General features: G+C 39.3%; 3 protein-coding genes across 4 annotated transcripts in view; 2 read left to right on the top strand and 1 right to left on the bottom strand.

Moving 5' to 3' along the window:
* Nucleotides 1–5,673, bottom strand: part of LOC112236198 (sodium channel protein type 2 subunit alpha) — a 52,589-nt gene extending 46,916 nt beyond the window's left edge. Inside the window, exon 1 of the mRNA XM_024404788.1 lies at nt 5,457–5,673. The gene's annotated coding sequence lies outside the window, so the exon portion shown is untranslated. The remainder of the gene's footprint in view (nt 1–5,456) is intronic.
* A 2,166-nt stretch (nt 5,674–7,839) lies between these two features.
* slc38a11 (solute carrier family 38 member 11) lies at nt 7,840–12,774 on the top strand. Its single transcript, XM_024413636.1, has 12 exons — nt 7,840–8,001; nt 8,117–8,240; nt 9,822–9,896; nt 10,000–10,134; nt 10,286–10,351; nt 10,545–10,651; nt 10,746–10,825; nt 11,019–11,089; nt 11,301–11,462; nt 11,576–11,688; nt 11,818–11,949; nt 12,045–12,774. Exons 1-12 carry the CDS (start codon nt 7,957–7,959, stop codon nt 12,321–12,323), a joined length of 1,389 nt encoding a protein of 462 aa, XP_024269404.1. The 5' UTR covers nt 7,840–7,956; the 3' UTR covers nt 12,324–12,774.
* Nucleotides 12,775–12,905: 131 nt separating this feature from the next.
* Nucleotides 12,906–14,237, top strand: part of LOC112236179 (cordon-bleu protein-like 1) — a 50,052-nt gene continuing 48,720 nt past the window's right edge. For both annotated transcript variants that reach the window (XM_024404772.2, XM_024404764.2), the window contains exons 1-2: nt 12,906–13,315; nt 13,546–13,632. In XM_024404772.2, coding sequence (XP_024260540.1) covers nt 13,275–13,315; nt 13,546–13,632 — 128 coding nt within the window. In that variant the 5' untranslated portion in view covers nt 12,906–13,274. The remainder of the gene's footprint in view (nt 13,316–13,545; nt 13,633–14,237) is intronic.

Raw genomic sequence — 14,237 nt, 5'->3', positions numbered from 1 at the left:
AGGGGTAGACGAAACATAGTACATTTAAATCAGGGACATTCCAATTAGTATGATATGTAAGTTGATATGTAAATTGTTACGAATTTACAAAATGTATGAAATGTTACGAATTTATATATGTTGTGGATAATGTTAGCTAGGTTGCTAACATTAGAGTTATGGGTTAAGGATAGGGTTTAACTTAAGGTTAGCAGTTAGGCTAACGGGTTAAGGTTAGGGTTAGGGGAAGGGTTAGCTAATATGCTAAGTAGTTGCAAAGTAGCTAAAAAAGTAGTAAGTAGCTGCAAAGTTGCTAATTAGCTAAAATGCTAAAGTTGTCTGTGATGAGAATCGAAAATGCAACCTTTGGGTTGCTAGATATTAGCTAAGTGGCTTGGTGGCAAATGCTGATGTTAGATAGGTGGCTAAGGTTAGCCAGGCTGGGGGTTAGGGAAAAAGGTGGTAAAGGTTAAGGTTAGGAATTAGGTTAAATGGTTAAGGTTAGGGTTAGGGGAAGGGTTAACTAACATGCTAAGTAGTTGCAAAGTAGCTAAAAAGGATTAAGTAGTTGCAAAGTTGCTTACATGCTAAAATGCTAAAGTTGTCCATCGTGAGATACGAACATTCAACATTTGGGTTGCTAGACGTAAGCTAGGTGGCTAGGTGGCTAATGATAACATTAACAGGGTGGATAAGATTAGCTAGGCTAGGGTTATGGTTAAAGGTTTAAGGTTGGGGTTAATGGAAGGGTTAGCTAACATGCTAAGTAGTTGCTAATTAGCTAAAATGCTAAAGTTGTCAATTATGAGAATCAAACACGCAACATTTGGGTTACAAGACGTATGCGGTATACTTTAGTTTCTGCCTTAAGTAACCTTCTTTCTTATGTAACTATACCAAACATAACATATTGTACTAATTTCAGTGTCCCGGATTTACATGTACTATATTACGTCCAGTCTATGAGACCAGGCTGAGTCATTTGTCTCCTCTATCATTACTGACCCCAAATGACAGCACATTTGTTTTCTCTGTCTTTCACCATGCATAGCCCTGTCCTGTTCATAACCAAACCTGACCAGGGGCCTTGACCTCAGTGGCTGACAACCCCAGCATTCCCCTTCCATGTTTCACTAATTCCCCGCTTTCACATGGACCCACATTAAGTTGGGTCGAGTGGTCTCAAATAGAAATTAGTCTCAATGTAGTGAAGCGTTTTAGTCTTCTCAGGCAAAATGAAAAAGTCTGTGCGAAAAGTAGGCTACGTCTATTGACTTTATATGCAATGCATTCGGAAAGAATATAGACCCCTTGACTTTTTCCACATTTTCTTATGTTACAGCCTTATTCAAAAAATAAATTAAATTGTTTTTTTCCCTCATCAATCATCAACACACAATACCCCATAATGACATAGCAAAAACAGATTTGTAGAAATGTTAACAAATGTATAAAAATAAAAAACTGAAATATTACATTTACATAAGTATTCAGAACCTTTACTCATTACTTTGTTGAAGCACCTCTGGTAGCGATTACAGCCTCGATTCTTCTTGGGTATGACGCTACAAGCTTGGCACTGGTATTTGTGGAGTTTATCCCATTCTTCTCTTCAGATCCTCTCAAGCTCTGCCAGGTTGGATAGGGAGCGTCGCTGCACAGCTATTTTCAGGTCTCTCCAGAGATGTTCAGAGACGATCGGGTTCAAGTCCGGGCTCTGGCTGGGCCACTCAAGGACATTCAGCCACGCCTGCGTTGTCTTGGCTGTGTGCTTAGGGTCGTTGTCCTGTTGGAAGGTGAACCTTCGCCCCAGTCTGAGATTCTGAGCACTCTAGAGCAGGTTTTCATCAAGGATCTATCTGCACTTTGCACCGTTCATCTTTCCCTCGATCCTGACTATTCTCATAGTCCCTGCTGCTGAAAAACATCCCCACAGCATGATGCTGCCACCAACATGCTTCACTGTAGGGATGGTGCCAGGTTTCTTCCAGACGTGATGCTTGGCATTCAGGCCAAAGAGTTCAATCTTGGTTTCATCAGACCAGAGAATCTTGTTTCTCATGGTCTGAGAGTCCTTTAGGTGTCTTTTGGCAAACTCATAGCGGTCTGTCATGTGCCTTTTACTGAGGGGTGGCGTCCGTCTGGCCACACTACCATAAAGGCCTGATTGGTGGAGTGCTGCAGAGATTGTTGTCCTTCTGGAAGGTTCTCCCCTCTCCACAAGGAACTCTGGAGCTCTGTCAGTGACCATTGGGTTCTTGTTCACCTCCCTGACCAAGGCCCTTCTCCCCTGATTGCTCAGTTTGGCAGGGCTGCCAGCTCTATGAAGAGTCTTACTGGTTCCAAACTTCTTCCATTTAAGAAGGAAGGAGGCCACTGTGCTCTTGAGGACCTTCAATGCTGAAGATCTGTGCCTCGACACAATCCTGTCTTGGAGCTTTACGGACAATTCCTTTGACCTCATGGCTTGGTTTTTGCTCTGACATACACTGTCAACTGTGGGACCTTACAGAGACAGATGTGTGCCTTTCCATATCATGTAAAATAAATTGAATTCACCACAGGTGGACCAATCAAGTTGTAGAAACATCTCAAGGATGATCAATGGAAACAGGATGCACCTGAGCTCAATTTCAGAGTCTCATAGCAAAGGGTCTGAATACTTATGTTAATAAGGTATTTCTGTTTTTATTTGTAATACATTTGCAAACATTTAAAAAACAGTTTTTGCTTTGTCATTATGGGGTATTGTGTGTAGATTGATGAGGGGAAAAAATGATTGTATCAATTTTAGAATAAGGCTGTAAAGTAACAAAATGTGGAAAAAGTCAAGGTCTGAATACTTTCTCAAACGCACTGTAATTGCCAGCAGACGTTTTATCAGCTTCTTATTTGTGCGAAATAATTTTGTTATTTAAATGCCATATTGCCTACTATAGCCTACCAAAAACCACATTGAAAGTCCAACCCTACTGGGCACAGACGTCAATGCAACGTCTTTTCCACGTTGGTTCAACGTAATTGTATTGAAATGATGTGGAAAAACGTTGAACCAGTGTGTGCCCAGTTAGACGTGAGTTGTTTAGTCTGTTATTAAAATAAACACACATCACTTTGTCAACAAAGCAACTACTAGGCTACTTTCTTTCGTGGATGGGAGCTGTTGATTGAGGGATTTGAGCGGGTTATTTTCGCGCATGTGCTGCTGTCTATGGTGCTGCAAGTTTAACCGCACTAGGCTAAGTGCAGAAATGCCGGTAGGTCTCGCAAAAATGCCTGATATCCCCTTTACAGTGGCTGCTGGTTGTGTGCATGTCAACGATTTATTCTCCATTATTTCACAAGAGATATGCCCAACAAGGAGAGATTAAAAAGTTATGGCATTACCCACATAAGAGTCTAGAATGATGTAACGATTAAAATCATACTCGTTTTAGGGAGCATATCCCTTTTTGTATATTATGTCACATGTCATGACTAAATATGCGTGTTGATTTAGTTTACTCATGCACGCAAACACATGATACGATTATGGAAAGTTGAGATAGGAATTTCAATTAACAATAGCACTAGGAATTGCTGTTTTTTTTCTATACTTCAACAAAATGGTACAAAATCAATGTTCTAAGCTGTCAACAGCAAGCAAAAGCAAGTTACTGAAGTGAATGACATACCTTAAAGATATGCTATCTGGCCAACCAGTCAAAAACAGATGAGAATATATAAAGGACCATTATCATATTCAAACCATTATCAGCAGCCTATGAGCAACACATTCATGACATCTGATTGACTGTTACCATAACCGGTTAAATCAAAGTTGAAATGCAGCCTGACACACTGCTTCTTGTATGGTAGGCTATGTACTATCTCTCATCCAGAAGGTGCTCCCTGGTAGGCTGCGGAGGGAAGGTAAATATCGGCTAAATAAGTGGACACAACAACAGAAAATGAAAAAGGGTGCGTGTTACACATCTGAAAATGAACGCCTAGATTTCGGCTAATCTCACATTTGTTTATATGGCCGCATGAGATGTTACATGAGGGAATCAAACAGGTTATTTTATCAATTGCAGATTTTCAATACGAAGGGTCAGCTGCTATATCGCTATAATTGAGGCTTTAGTTATTTCCATAGAGAAGGCTCCAACGCTTTTCTCATAGCAACATCTCAGCCCTACCCAGCTAGTCTGGTAGAGCCAACACCCTCAACCCACCCTTCCCATTCACACACACGACAGTACTATAGCCAAGCGCCCACAAACACTGCTTGCATCCCTCCTCAATTTTTAAGAAAAAATTGGCTACTTTGTCGAGTGATTGGGGACGTATGATACATTTAGGTCGTCGACGAAACTATACATAATGCAGGGCCTATACATTATGATGAGTTCGAACAGACTGATTATGATTTATAGCCTACAAATATATGTATATTGATGTGTTATGACAGGCCTATGTCGCAGATTAATAAATAAAAACGTGTTTTCCCAGTGGGAAAAAGTCGAAATAATTTATTGACTGATATGTGTTCAGTTCTCATAGTCTTTCTTCGGCAATAATCATATTACGGCCTATCTAGTCCCAGGGGCCGAAGTGTCGGCTACAGTCGGTTATCGTTGTCTGGCTGTTCCATCGTTTGTAGCCTTTTTGCCACTGCTGATATGAATCTAACAGGTTGGAATACCAGGAAGTGACACCTTCTCTAGGTGGGTCAGCTGGAACAATCTGTTTTATAAACCTGATACAGAAACAGCAGCAGAGGGGGCAATATTATGATCACAGTGATCGACAACATTCGATTGATATCCGCTCTGACAAGGTTAAATTAGGCTACAGTAGGGAACAAGTATAATTTGTGGTGAACTATATTTTCTCTGGGAGATAAAAAATGCCGAAAGAACAATGCTGTCAGAGGCTATACTTCACGCCTGATCCAGTGTTTGATCCATTGACATAAGAATGAGGTTTGATCACAAAGCTGTCATAACTAGCAGGATCATAGTATTATCTTCTAAAGAGCTTATTTTACCCAACAAGACAAATTCCATTTAAAACCTACGCCACAGCTGTTCTTTTCTTTTTAAATGAATAAAAGATATGTAAACTCTGGTAATACCCTGACAAAATGACAAGATGACTATAATAAAGATGACCCTAAACTCAATTATTTAAGTAGATATACCAAGGTCTATCAAAATGATTTGAATAGGACATATTTAGGTTAGGCCTACGCATCATGGAAAATTCAGTTACCAATAATTGATCTTTATTGTTTAAGGGCCTTCCAGGCATCTTCTTTCCCCCTATTTTTCCATCAGCTTTGAAAAAACGGGACAGCTCCCTCTCCGTTTTCTACTGAGACATTAAATGACTGTAGAAATAAATACTTTTTTGGAGAATTATCTAAATTACGCAGACAAAATGTCCCACCTTTGGGCAGCCCCATGGCATCCATTCCCATCCCCGGCACCCACCATTAGTTTGTCATCAAAGAAGGTTGAAGAATCCGCCAATAATCGCCAGGCACGCCTTGATGTTGCTTTCTCCCGAGTAAAAAGGTGATTCGAGGACACATGTGGATACTTGATTAAGTCAAAAGGTTTTCCTCTCTATAATGTAGTATTTCCCAGAGATGGACCCCCCCCAAAAAAATCACACAGGAGAGCGTTATGAAATTGCTGCCAGCACTGTCGCCTTGTTCAGAGCATTCTGTTGCGCTTCCGGTTGTTGCCGGGTACAAATGACTGCAGAGATGCAGGGTTGTGTGCGTGATCAGAAATAATGTCTGCTGTGGTCGTGGATGTCGGGAAGAGATAATAGAGAGGCAGCCTACAGTTTGGTATCACTGAACTGGAGATTACATGTACCTGTAACATAACCTTAAAAAACATAACAAAAGTGTCAGATCATCATCTAGTGGTGGGTGAAGTAGGGGAGGTTTTATCTCATTATGATACGACTAAAGGCTTCGCTACACACTGTCACTACCATGTGTGCGTTGTCACTACCGTGTGTGAATCCATTTAGTTTTTCTACCCTTTAGTAGGCTACTCTTGTTGTCATCATTTTGTATAGCCTAATCTAAGAAAACATAAAATACCAACTTTGATGCATCTATTACTCTTTTATTAGATGTTTGTTAAGAGACTGATAAATAAGAAGGCACGTATAAAAAAAAGTGTGAATATTGCCAGCTGTCATTCTACCTCTAAAATACACCCAGATCTTCCAGGTTTTCTGAGGGCACCTATGGGCTGCAGGCAGCATTGTTCAGGGATCAAACGGAATGAAATGCTGTTTTGTGTCATTCGTCCAATTACTGACGTGCAGCAACCATCAACTCTGTATTTTCAGAGAAAACAGTGTTATTGAACGTCTTGATAGTTTCCCATTCAACATCAGAGGATCGGTTAAGTCTGATTGGAGATGTGTGAGTGTGAGTGAAATAGTTGATGAAGGAAGCACATATAGATTGGTGTTGCCAATTGGGTAAAATGTGTTGGTTAAACTCTAATTTGGGTAAATTACACTAACACTACTTTTTAATTATATTCAATTATATTAATTACATCATAAATCTCTAAAGGTTTTGTTTTCTGGGTAAGTTCCTTTCGTTGCCAAAGGGGCCCACACTGATGTATGACTAACAAACCACTCTGTGACATTTACAGACTTCCCTGTTAAATGTTTTTCCCAGGATACTTTTTTTTCCCATTCAGAGGACATTGCTGGGTTCATGTGGCTATAGCACGTTTGGCCAGTGTGTGAGTTTCCACCATGACCCACTTCTCTGAATCATCAGCAACTACACTGACACGTTCAGTCATTTCTAGGACATCAATGCTCAGAGACAGGGACTCTGATGGGTGGTGCTCTAAAGAGCAAGCGTTTGTCTCCTTGCCAGCCAGACAATGTGGCCTGGACTGAGCTAATGCAATCCTGGGTAGGACAGCATGCATTATGGGAAAGCAAGAGTGTGATCTCAACTGCTTTAAATGTTCCAAATAAGTTAATAACTGATTGAGACTTTAATGTTTTTCTTTACCAACATTGGATGGTGGTGTCATGTTATACACTCTTATAAATTGAAGAACAGCTCATCTCACATACCGTAGTGAAGCCTAACAACACATTGTACTACTTTTGATATTAATTAAAGTCTTCATTCATAACACATTTGTATTGTTGATTCCACAGACAGACACGATTTTATTTCAGAAGTAAAATCGTTTTTGTTGAGTTTAATTTTGTGTTTCTGCTTTGCTTTTCTGCATGTGACTATCTTTCTGAGAAAAAGAAAAACATGTCTGACCTAAATTTACTCTAGCCTTTTAGGCCTTCTCATGTCAGCTGACTTGATCACACTGGGGTATGTACAGTAGGCTACAATTCTTTCATAATGGAACAATTAATATTAACACGTGACCAAAACTCTATGGACACTTTGAAACCCTCACAAATGTTGAATGGAACCCAACATCCTATTTATTCCATTGTCCCTAATTGCAAAGGACGTATATGCCTATTTTTATTACCCATTTGGTGTAGAATTTGTTCGTTTTTGCATATTCACTCCTTCAGTTGAACAAAGACATACTTTGGATACTAATCTTTTAAAGCTTATTTCACTCGACTGGGTATGTGTGTCGAATGCGGTTTAGAGGTTGGACACGTTCCAGATACACAATTCTGCGCAGGTCTATAGTTCCCGTCTCAGGAACATACATGAATATTATAATGATGTTGTAATCAGCGCAACACAATGCAGAAATTGTCTAGACCTATCAGGAACGCACCCAGTGTTGTACTAAGCCATTTAGGGGCGCTGTTGCCATCGTTTTTCATGGGCGAATTTAAACGATTCCGATTAGGAAAGTTTTGAACATTCTGCCCAGTTAATTAATTTCATGGCAGAGATGCTGATAGAACGTTTATAAATTGACGGAAACACTTAGAACACCTGGTGGAATAAAAATGAGTACATCAATACAGGAAAGTGGAGAACGGGAAGCTCACCAGGTAGGCTGCCGATTTACTATGATACGAATAGGTTTACTTTTATTGATACTCACGATTACCACCATTCTACAACATGATGTGTTAATTGTGTTAAAATGTGTTCATTTGACCCTAGACGGAGAATGGCGAAGGGAAACCGTTGCTTGCTTCACAAAAGGTGGTTGCAGGAAAAGTCAAGAGTTCGATGATATCAGCCTCTTTTAATTTCATCAATTCGATAATAGGATCTGGAATAATAGGTAAATGAGTGTTTATACATTCAATTGTGGGATCATCATGTTTGTATTTCAGTAGCACAGCAGAATAGACCTACTGGTGGCAATAGCTGCAATGACACTCTTCTTGAGAGGGGAGTACCAGTTGCAAGTTACTGTCTAAGAAGTTAATCAATCATGTTACCCAATAAGATAAGCAAGTTATATATGTTGAACATGCAGGATCACATGATTTCCTGGGAATAGAAAACATCATAGGACCACTTAGAAATGTCCTTGTTTTTGAAAGGAAAGCTTTTTTTTGTCCATTAAAATAACATCAAATTGATCAGAAATACAGTGTAGACATTGTTAAGGTTGTAAATGACTATTGTAGATGGAAATGGCTGGTTTTTAATGGAATATATACATAGATGTACAGAGGCCCATTATCAGCTACCATCACTCCTGTGTTCCAATGACATGTTGTGTTAGCTAATCCAAGTTTATCATTTTAAAAGGCTAATTGGTCATTAGAAAATATTTTTGTAATTATGTTAGCACAGCTGAAAACTGTTGTTCTGATTAAAGAAGCAATAAAACTGGCCTTCTTTAGACTAGTTGAGTATCTGGAGCATCAGCATTTGTGGGTTCAATTACAGGCACAAAATGGCCAGAAACAAAGCACTTTCTTCTGAAACTCGTCAATCTATTCTTGTTCGGAGAAATGAAGGATATTCCCTGTGAGAAATTGCCAAGAAACTGAAGATCTCGTACAATGCTGTGTACTACTCCCTTCACAGAACAGCACAAACTGTCCCTAACCAGAATAGACAGAGGAGTGGGAGGCCCCGGTGCACAACTGAGCAAGAGGACAAGTACATTAGAGTGTCTAGTTTGAGAAACAGACGCCTCACAAGTCCCCAACTGGCAGCTTCATTAAATAGTACCCGCAAAACACCCGTCTCAATGTCAACAGTGAAGAGGCGACTCCGGGATGCTGGCCTTCTAAGCAGAGTTGCAAAGAAAAAGCAATATCTCAGACTGGCCAATAAAAATAAAATATTAAGATGGGCAAAAGAACACAAACACTGGACAGAGAACTCTTCAAAATAATTTCAAAAGGGTTTTCTAATGATCAATTAGCCTTTTAAAATGATAAACTTGGATTAGCTAACACAACGTGCCATTGAAACACAGGAGTGATGGTTGTTGATAATGGGCCTCTGTACGTCTATGTAGATATTCTATAAAAAAATCTGCAATTTCCACCTACAATAGTCATTTACAACATTAGCAATGTCTACACTGTATTTCTGATGAATTTGATGTTATTTTAATGGACAAAAAAATGTGCTTTTCTTTCAAAAACAAGGACCTTTCTAAATGACCCCAAACCTTTGAATGGTAGTGTACCTCAGCCAGATTGATCAGCCCCTGGGTGGTTGGCCTCTGCATCATATGACCACTGACATCATAATACTTCTTTTGTGCTTCCAAAATTCTTTCTAAATTGTATGACTCAACTTTTTCTGTCAGTACAATGAAAATATAAACTCTTAAAAATATATATATATTTTTGAATATGTTGTGATAACATGATCTGTCATTTAATTTGCTTTTCAGGTTTGCCATACTCCTTAAACCAGGCTGGCCTTCCCCTTGGCCTTTTTCTCCTGGTTTTGGTAGCATTTATTACAGGTACGTTCTGTAACGGTGACAACTGTGATGAAATCCCATTTACTATAGAATGTATTTAACTCAACAGCTAACATTGTGGCGTTGTCCTGTTTCTTCCTTGCAGACTACTCTATCATTTTGTTGATTAAAGGAGGGAATCTTTCAGGGACAAATAGTTACCAGTCACTTGTACATAGCACTTTTGGTATCACTGGATTTCTGGTTCTGTCTTTATTGCAGTTTCTATACCCTTTCATTGGTAAGTCTTGAATGGATGTGCCATTTTAAAGTAAATCAGAACTACTTTACAACCAAGATTTTACGAGATTGAGCAGTCTCATACAAACTGATATACAGGTACTGGTTGGGACTTGGATTGTAGACATAACCACAATGTGTGTCTTCCCCAGCTATGATCAGCTACAACATCATAACTGGTGACACATTGACCAAAGTGTTTCAGAGACTACCTGGAGGTACAGTATGGCACATTGTACTTTAATGTAAGATATCTGAACAAATACAAGCCACAACTTGTGTGCATTGATATGCTAATACAGTGACAGTAAAAAAATAGGTCACAGTTTTTCTAAATCAAGTGCAAACACCAAGGCCACGTTTGTTAATTGCATATTGCTCATTTATATTTTTCATACATGCTATTTGCAGTTGGACCAGGCCACATACTTTCAGAGAGACATTTTGTCATCGCAGTATCCACTATTCTATTCACATTACCCCTGTCTCTTTTCCGGAATATATCAAAGCTGGGAAAGGTAAGACTTAATCACATATTGTCACTTTTATTTTTAGAAGTCATTGACTAATTTTATCATTTGTGAGCTAAAGCATCTATCTATGTGATTCCAGGTGTCCTTACTGTCCATGGTGTTGACTGTTTTCATCCTCATCACTGTTATCATCAGAGCAGCTACCCTGGGACCACATATGTACATTATATTACTTAACACTGTCATAACCTATTCACTCACATGCTATATCATATTCTAATCCAATCTGAAACACATTCTGTCTTTATTTTATATTTCAGTCAACTAATCGACTATTGAAACCACTTACTCTGGAATTAGAAAATCTTAAAATGGCTAACAACATGTTTATCCAATTACTTTGTGTCCTTAGTCCCCCTACAGAGAATGCATGGGTGTTTGCAAGGTGGAATGCGATTCAGGCCGTTGGTGTTATGTCTTTTGGTCAGTTCTCATCTACATCAACTGTATATTTGTAAAGTACAAGTAATACTTGCTCGAGACAAAACGACCCATACATGTGTACATCTTCATATTGTATGGTAATGGCTATCAAGTTTCATAATAGAGGAACCCCACACAAAACAACCACACAAAAATGTAATTTGGACTGTTCATAGGTTGTAATACTGTGCCATACCCCTTTGTTCCATAGCCTTTATCTGTCATCACAACAGCTTTATGATCTACGGCTCTCTGAAGGAACAGAGCCTAAGTAACTGGTCTCGTGTCACCCACATGTCTGTTGGTTCGGCTATGATTGTCAGTATTCTGTTTGCTGCGACTGGCTATGCTACCTTCACTGGGTACACGCAAGGTAAAACACAACACATAGAATCATAGAACCATCTTGTGGTGTTAGACCCAAGTTCACCCATATACATACTGCCTAAGGAGTACATTTTTCTGATCGCCTCTTTATATTTTCAGGTGATATCTTTGAAAACTACTGTGGGAACGATGACCTGGCTACTTTTGGTCGCTTCTGTTTTGGCATCAGTATAATAACAACTTTTCCTCTGGAATGTTTTGTGACTCGAGAGGTATGACGTTATTTATGCACATGCCACTTCATTTGGCACAGGACAGTATGTTGTGACGCAGTGTTCATTGATTTTAGTGCACATCACCCTGTAAAAATCAAGTCCTTATTCTGTCTTTTATGTTTGCAGGTAGTATCCAATGTTTTTTTTAAAGGGTCTCTCAACAACCATGCCCATGTGGCGGTCACCTTGCTCATAGTTGCAGCGTGCACAGCATTATCCTTGGCCTACGACTGTCTGGGTATTGTTCTGGTGTTAAATGTAAGCCGGATGACCTTTTGAATTGTTGTAACTTATTTCTATACTAAAATTGCAATGGTTATCTTTTTAACAATATTGTTTTTTTTGTCTCCCAGGGTGTTGTAAGCGCCACACCTTTAATTTTCATCATTCCATCAGCTTGCTACCTCAAGCTTTCCACGGAGCGCTGGTTCCAAGGTGAAAACCGCATCCCCTGTCTCATCCTCATAGCTGGTGTCTTTGTCATGACAACAGGTTTGATCATGGCGGTTATGTTCCCCCAAGACTGCTCCCATGGTGCCGAGATGTTTTACTGCGCAACTTCCAACCACTCCATATCCCCCACACCACCCACTGAGCTACTCTTTCAGAATTCAACTCAGAATTCTAGATGAAACGTTGTTGTTACACACTGGGGTTTTGTGATATGACTTTGTATGCTCATTGTATTTATTACCTCTGCAATGAATGTGTGTGTCATAATTTATGCTACTATTTGTGAAAATGCCATAATGCAATAGATTAATCAATTTGTATATCAGACTGAGACAAAGTTCCACTTTGAATTTCGAGAGTAGTTACCTTCGAGAAACCTACCACACGATGTCGCTGTAACATAATCAGACTAAATAAAACTTTTATAAAAACGTTTCTCGAAGGTAACCTTTTGCCCTCTTGCCTTGATGTCACGCCCTTCGAAGATGTAGTTATAGAAGTTTGTCCAATGGTAGTGCATTTTCCACTGTTGGTTAGAGGGAATATGTTATAAATTTACTATTTGGGTAATTTCATGATTATAATATTTAGTATATTTCAATATTATAAATGTAAACCCGAATTGTTCACTTCACTAAAAATAAAAGTAATATGAATTGTCTCCTGCAGTACAATTTTTACATACATTTTTACTGTTGAATTAATTTAAAAATCAGGCAAAGTATGTGTATTCCCTCTGGGATGGATAGGTGAAATTACCGCTGGGAGTAAAAACGGGAGAAGAGTGAAGGTATTCAACGCCCCCACGAATGGTTATTTGAATCTCTACTCATAGGTTTTGACGTCGATTTTTGGAGTTGGTATGCTTTTGGCAGAGACAATTTAGCAGCGCTTGTAGCAGGCATCGTGTCACAACTTTGAAATGTAGACTGCTGGCTAAACGTTGGAAAAACTGGGTTGTGCTGGCGGCGTATTGGAACAGAGGGGCGACTGTTGTGTGGCTCAAGATAGAAGTGGGAGTTCTGGAATTCATTTTGAACGCACCAGTAGCCTAATGTATCACTGAACGAATCAACGCCACGATATATTTTGTTCGGTATAATTTATTTTCTTCTCCCTAATAAATACCGATGAAAGTTGACAGCAGCGCGGAGGGCCAGGGGCATTCGTGGTAAGAGATGACGAGTAACATAATGAGCTTAATTAAATCATAATTGTCCTGTGCCCCACTTTGCATGCCGGGCAACAAAGGGCAAGTTACCATCCGAAACGCTGTCCTGATTGTCAATAGGGTTTCGACCATCCACAGCAAGCATTCGGATGGGACAGCTCTAGATGTAAACCTGTGCAAGTTTAGTTATGAAATATGAATAATTGTGTGCTTTGCTTCACTTTCGGTAGTCCGGGGGACTTTGTTAAACCTGTGCAACTAGTCATGGATGATAATGTGTCCCAACGAACACCACGACGACGACTTTCTGGCTCTAGGTATGTGGACTCATTCTGGGTGTATTTACTAATTAAGAGGCTTCTGTGTGGAAGATATTGGGATTCATTCTGTCAGCTGTCAGCCAACAGCTTTTCTTCTCAACTCTAGTCTACATTACATTATTGTTCTCTTCATGTTTAGAAGTAACATTAGCCACTATTATTTGGAGGTGTGCTGAAATGCTTCTAAAGATTGATGAGGAAATGACAAAAAAACGTGTATCATTATTGTGGAATTTTTAAACATGTGAGATCATCTCAAGATGACATCAGTTGGAAAATATGAGACTTTTGTAACCCATGGAGTCTTATGTCATTCCAAACCTTTTCAGTTCAAACCTTTTCCCCGACTTAACTGGGATCCCATAAATTCATTAATCTATTCTATACCATTCTATACCCCCAAAAAGTTAGTGATGCAACACATTTTTGACACATGTTGCAAGCAAATTGCAATTTAGTGACAAAATTGCATGTCTAAGGCAAAGGGTTTGACTAATTTAGTTGCCCACAACCAGAGGGGTTTGAGATGTCAACTCTAACCTAAATTCTTCCACCTCATACTGTGTACATGTAGTAACTAAAGTAACAGTTGTTGCAGACAT

This window comes from Oncorhynchus tshawytscha, linkage group LG03 (assembly GCF_018296145.1).
Source record: "Oncorhynchus tshawytscha isolate Ot180627B linkage group LG03, Otsh_v2.0, whole genome shotgun sequence".
NCBI lineage: Eukaryota > Metazoa > Chordata > Actinopteri > Salmoniformes > Salmonidae > Oncorhynchus > Oncorhynchus tshawytscha.
Note: the sequence above shows the minus strand (reverse complement) of the source record. Positions and strands in the feature narration are given on the sequence as shown.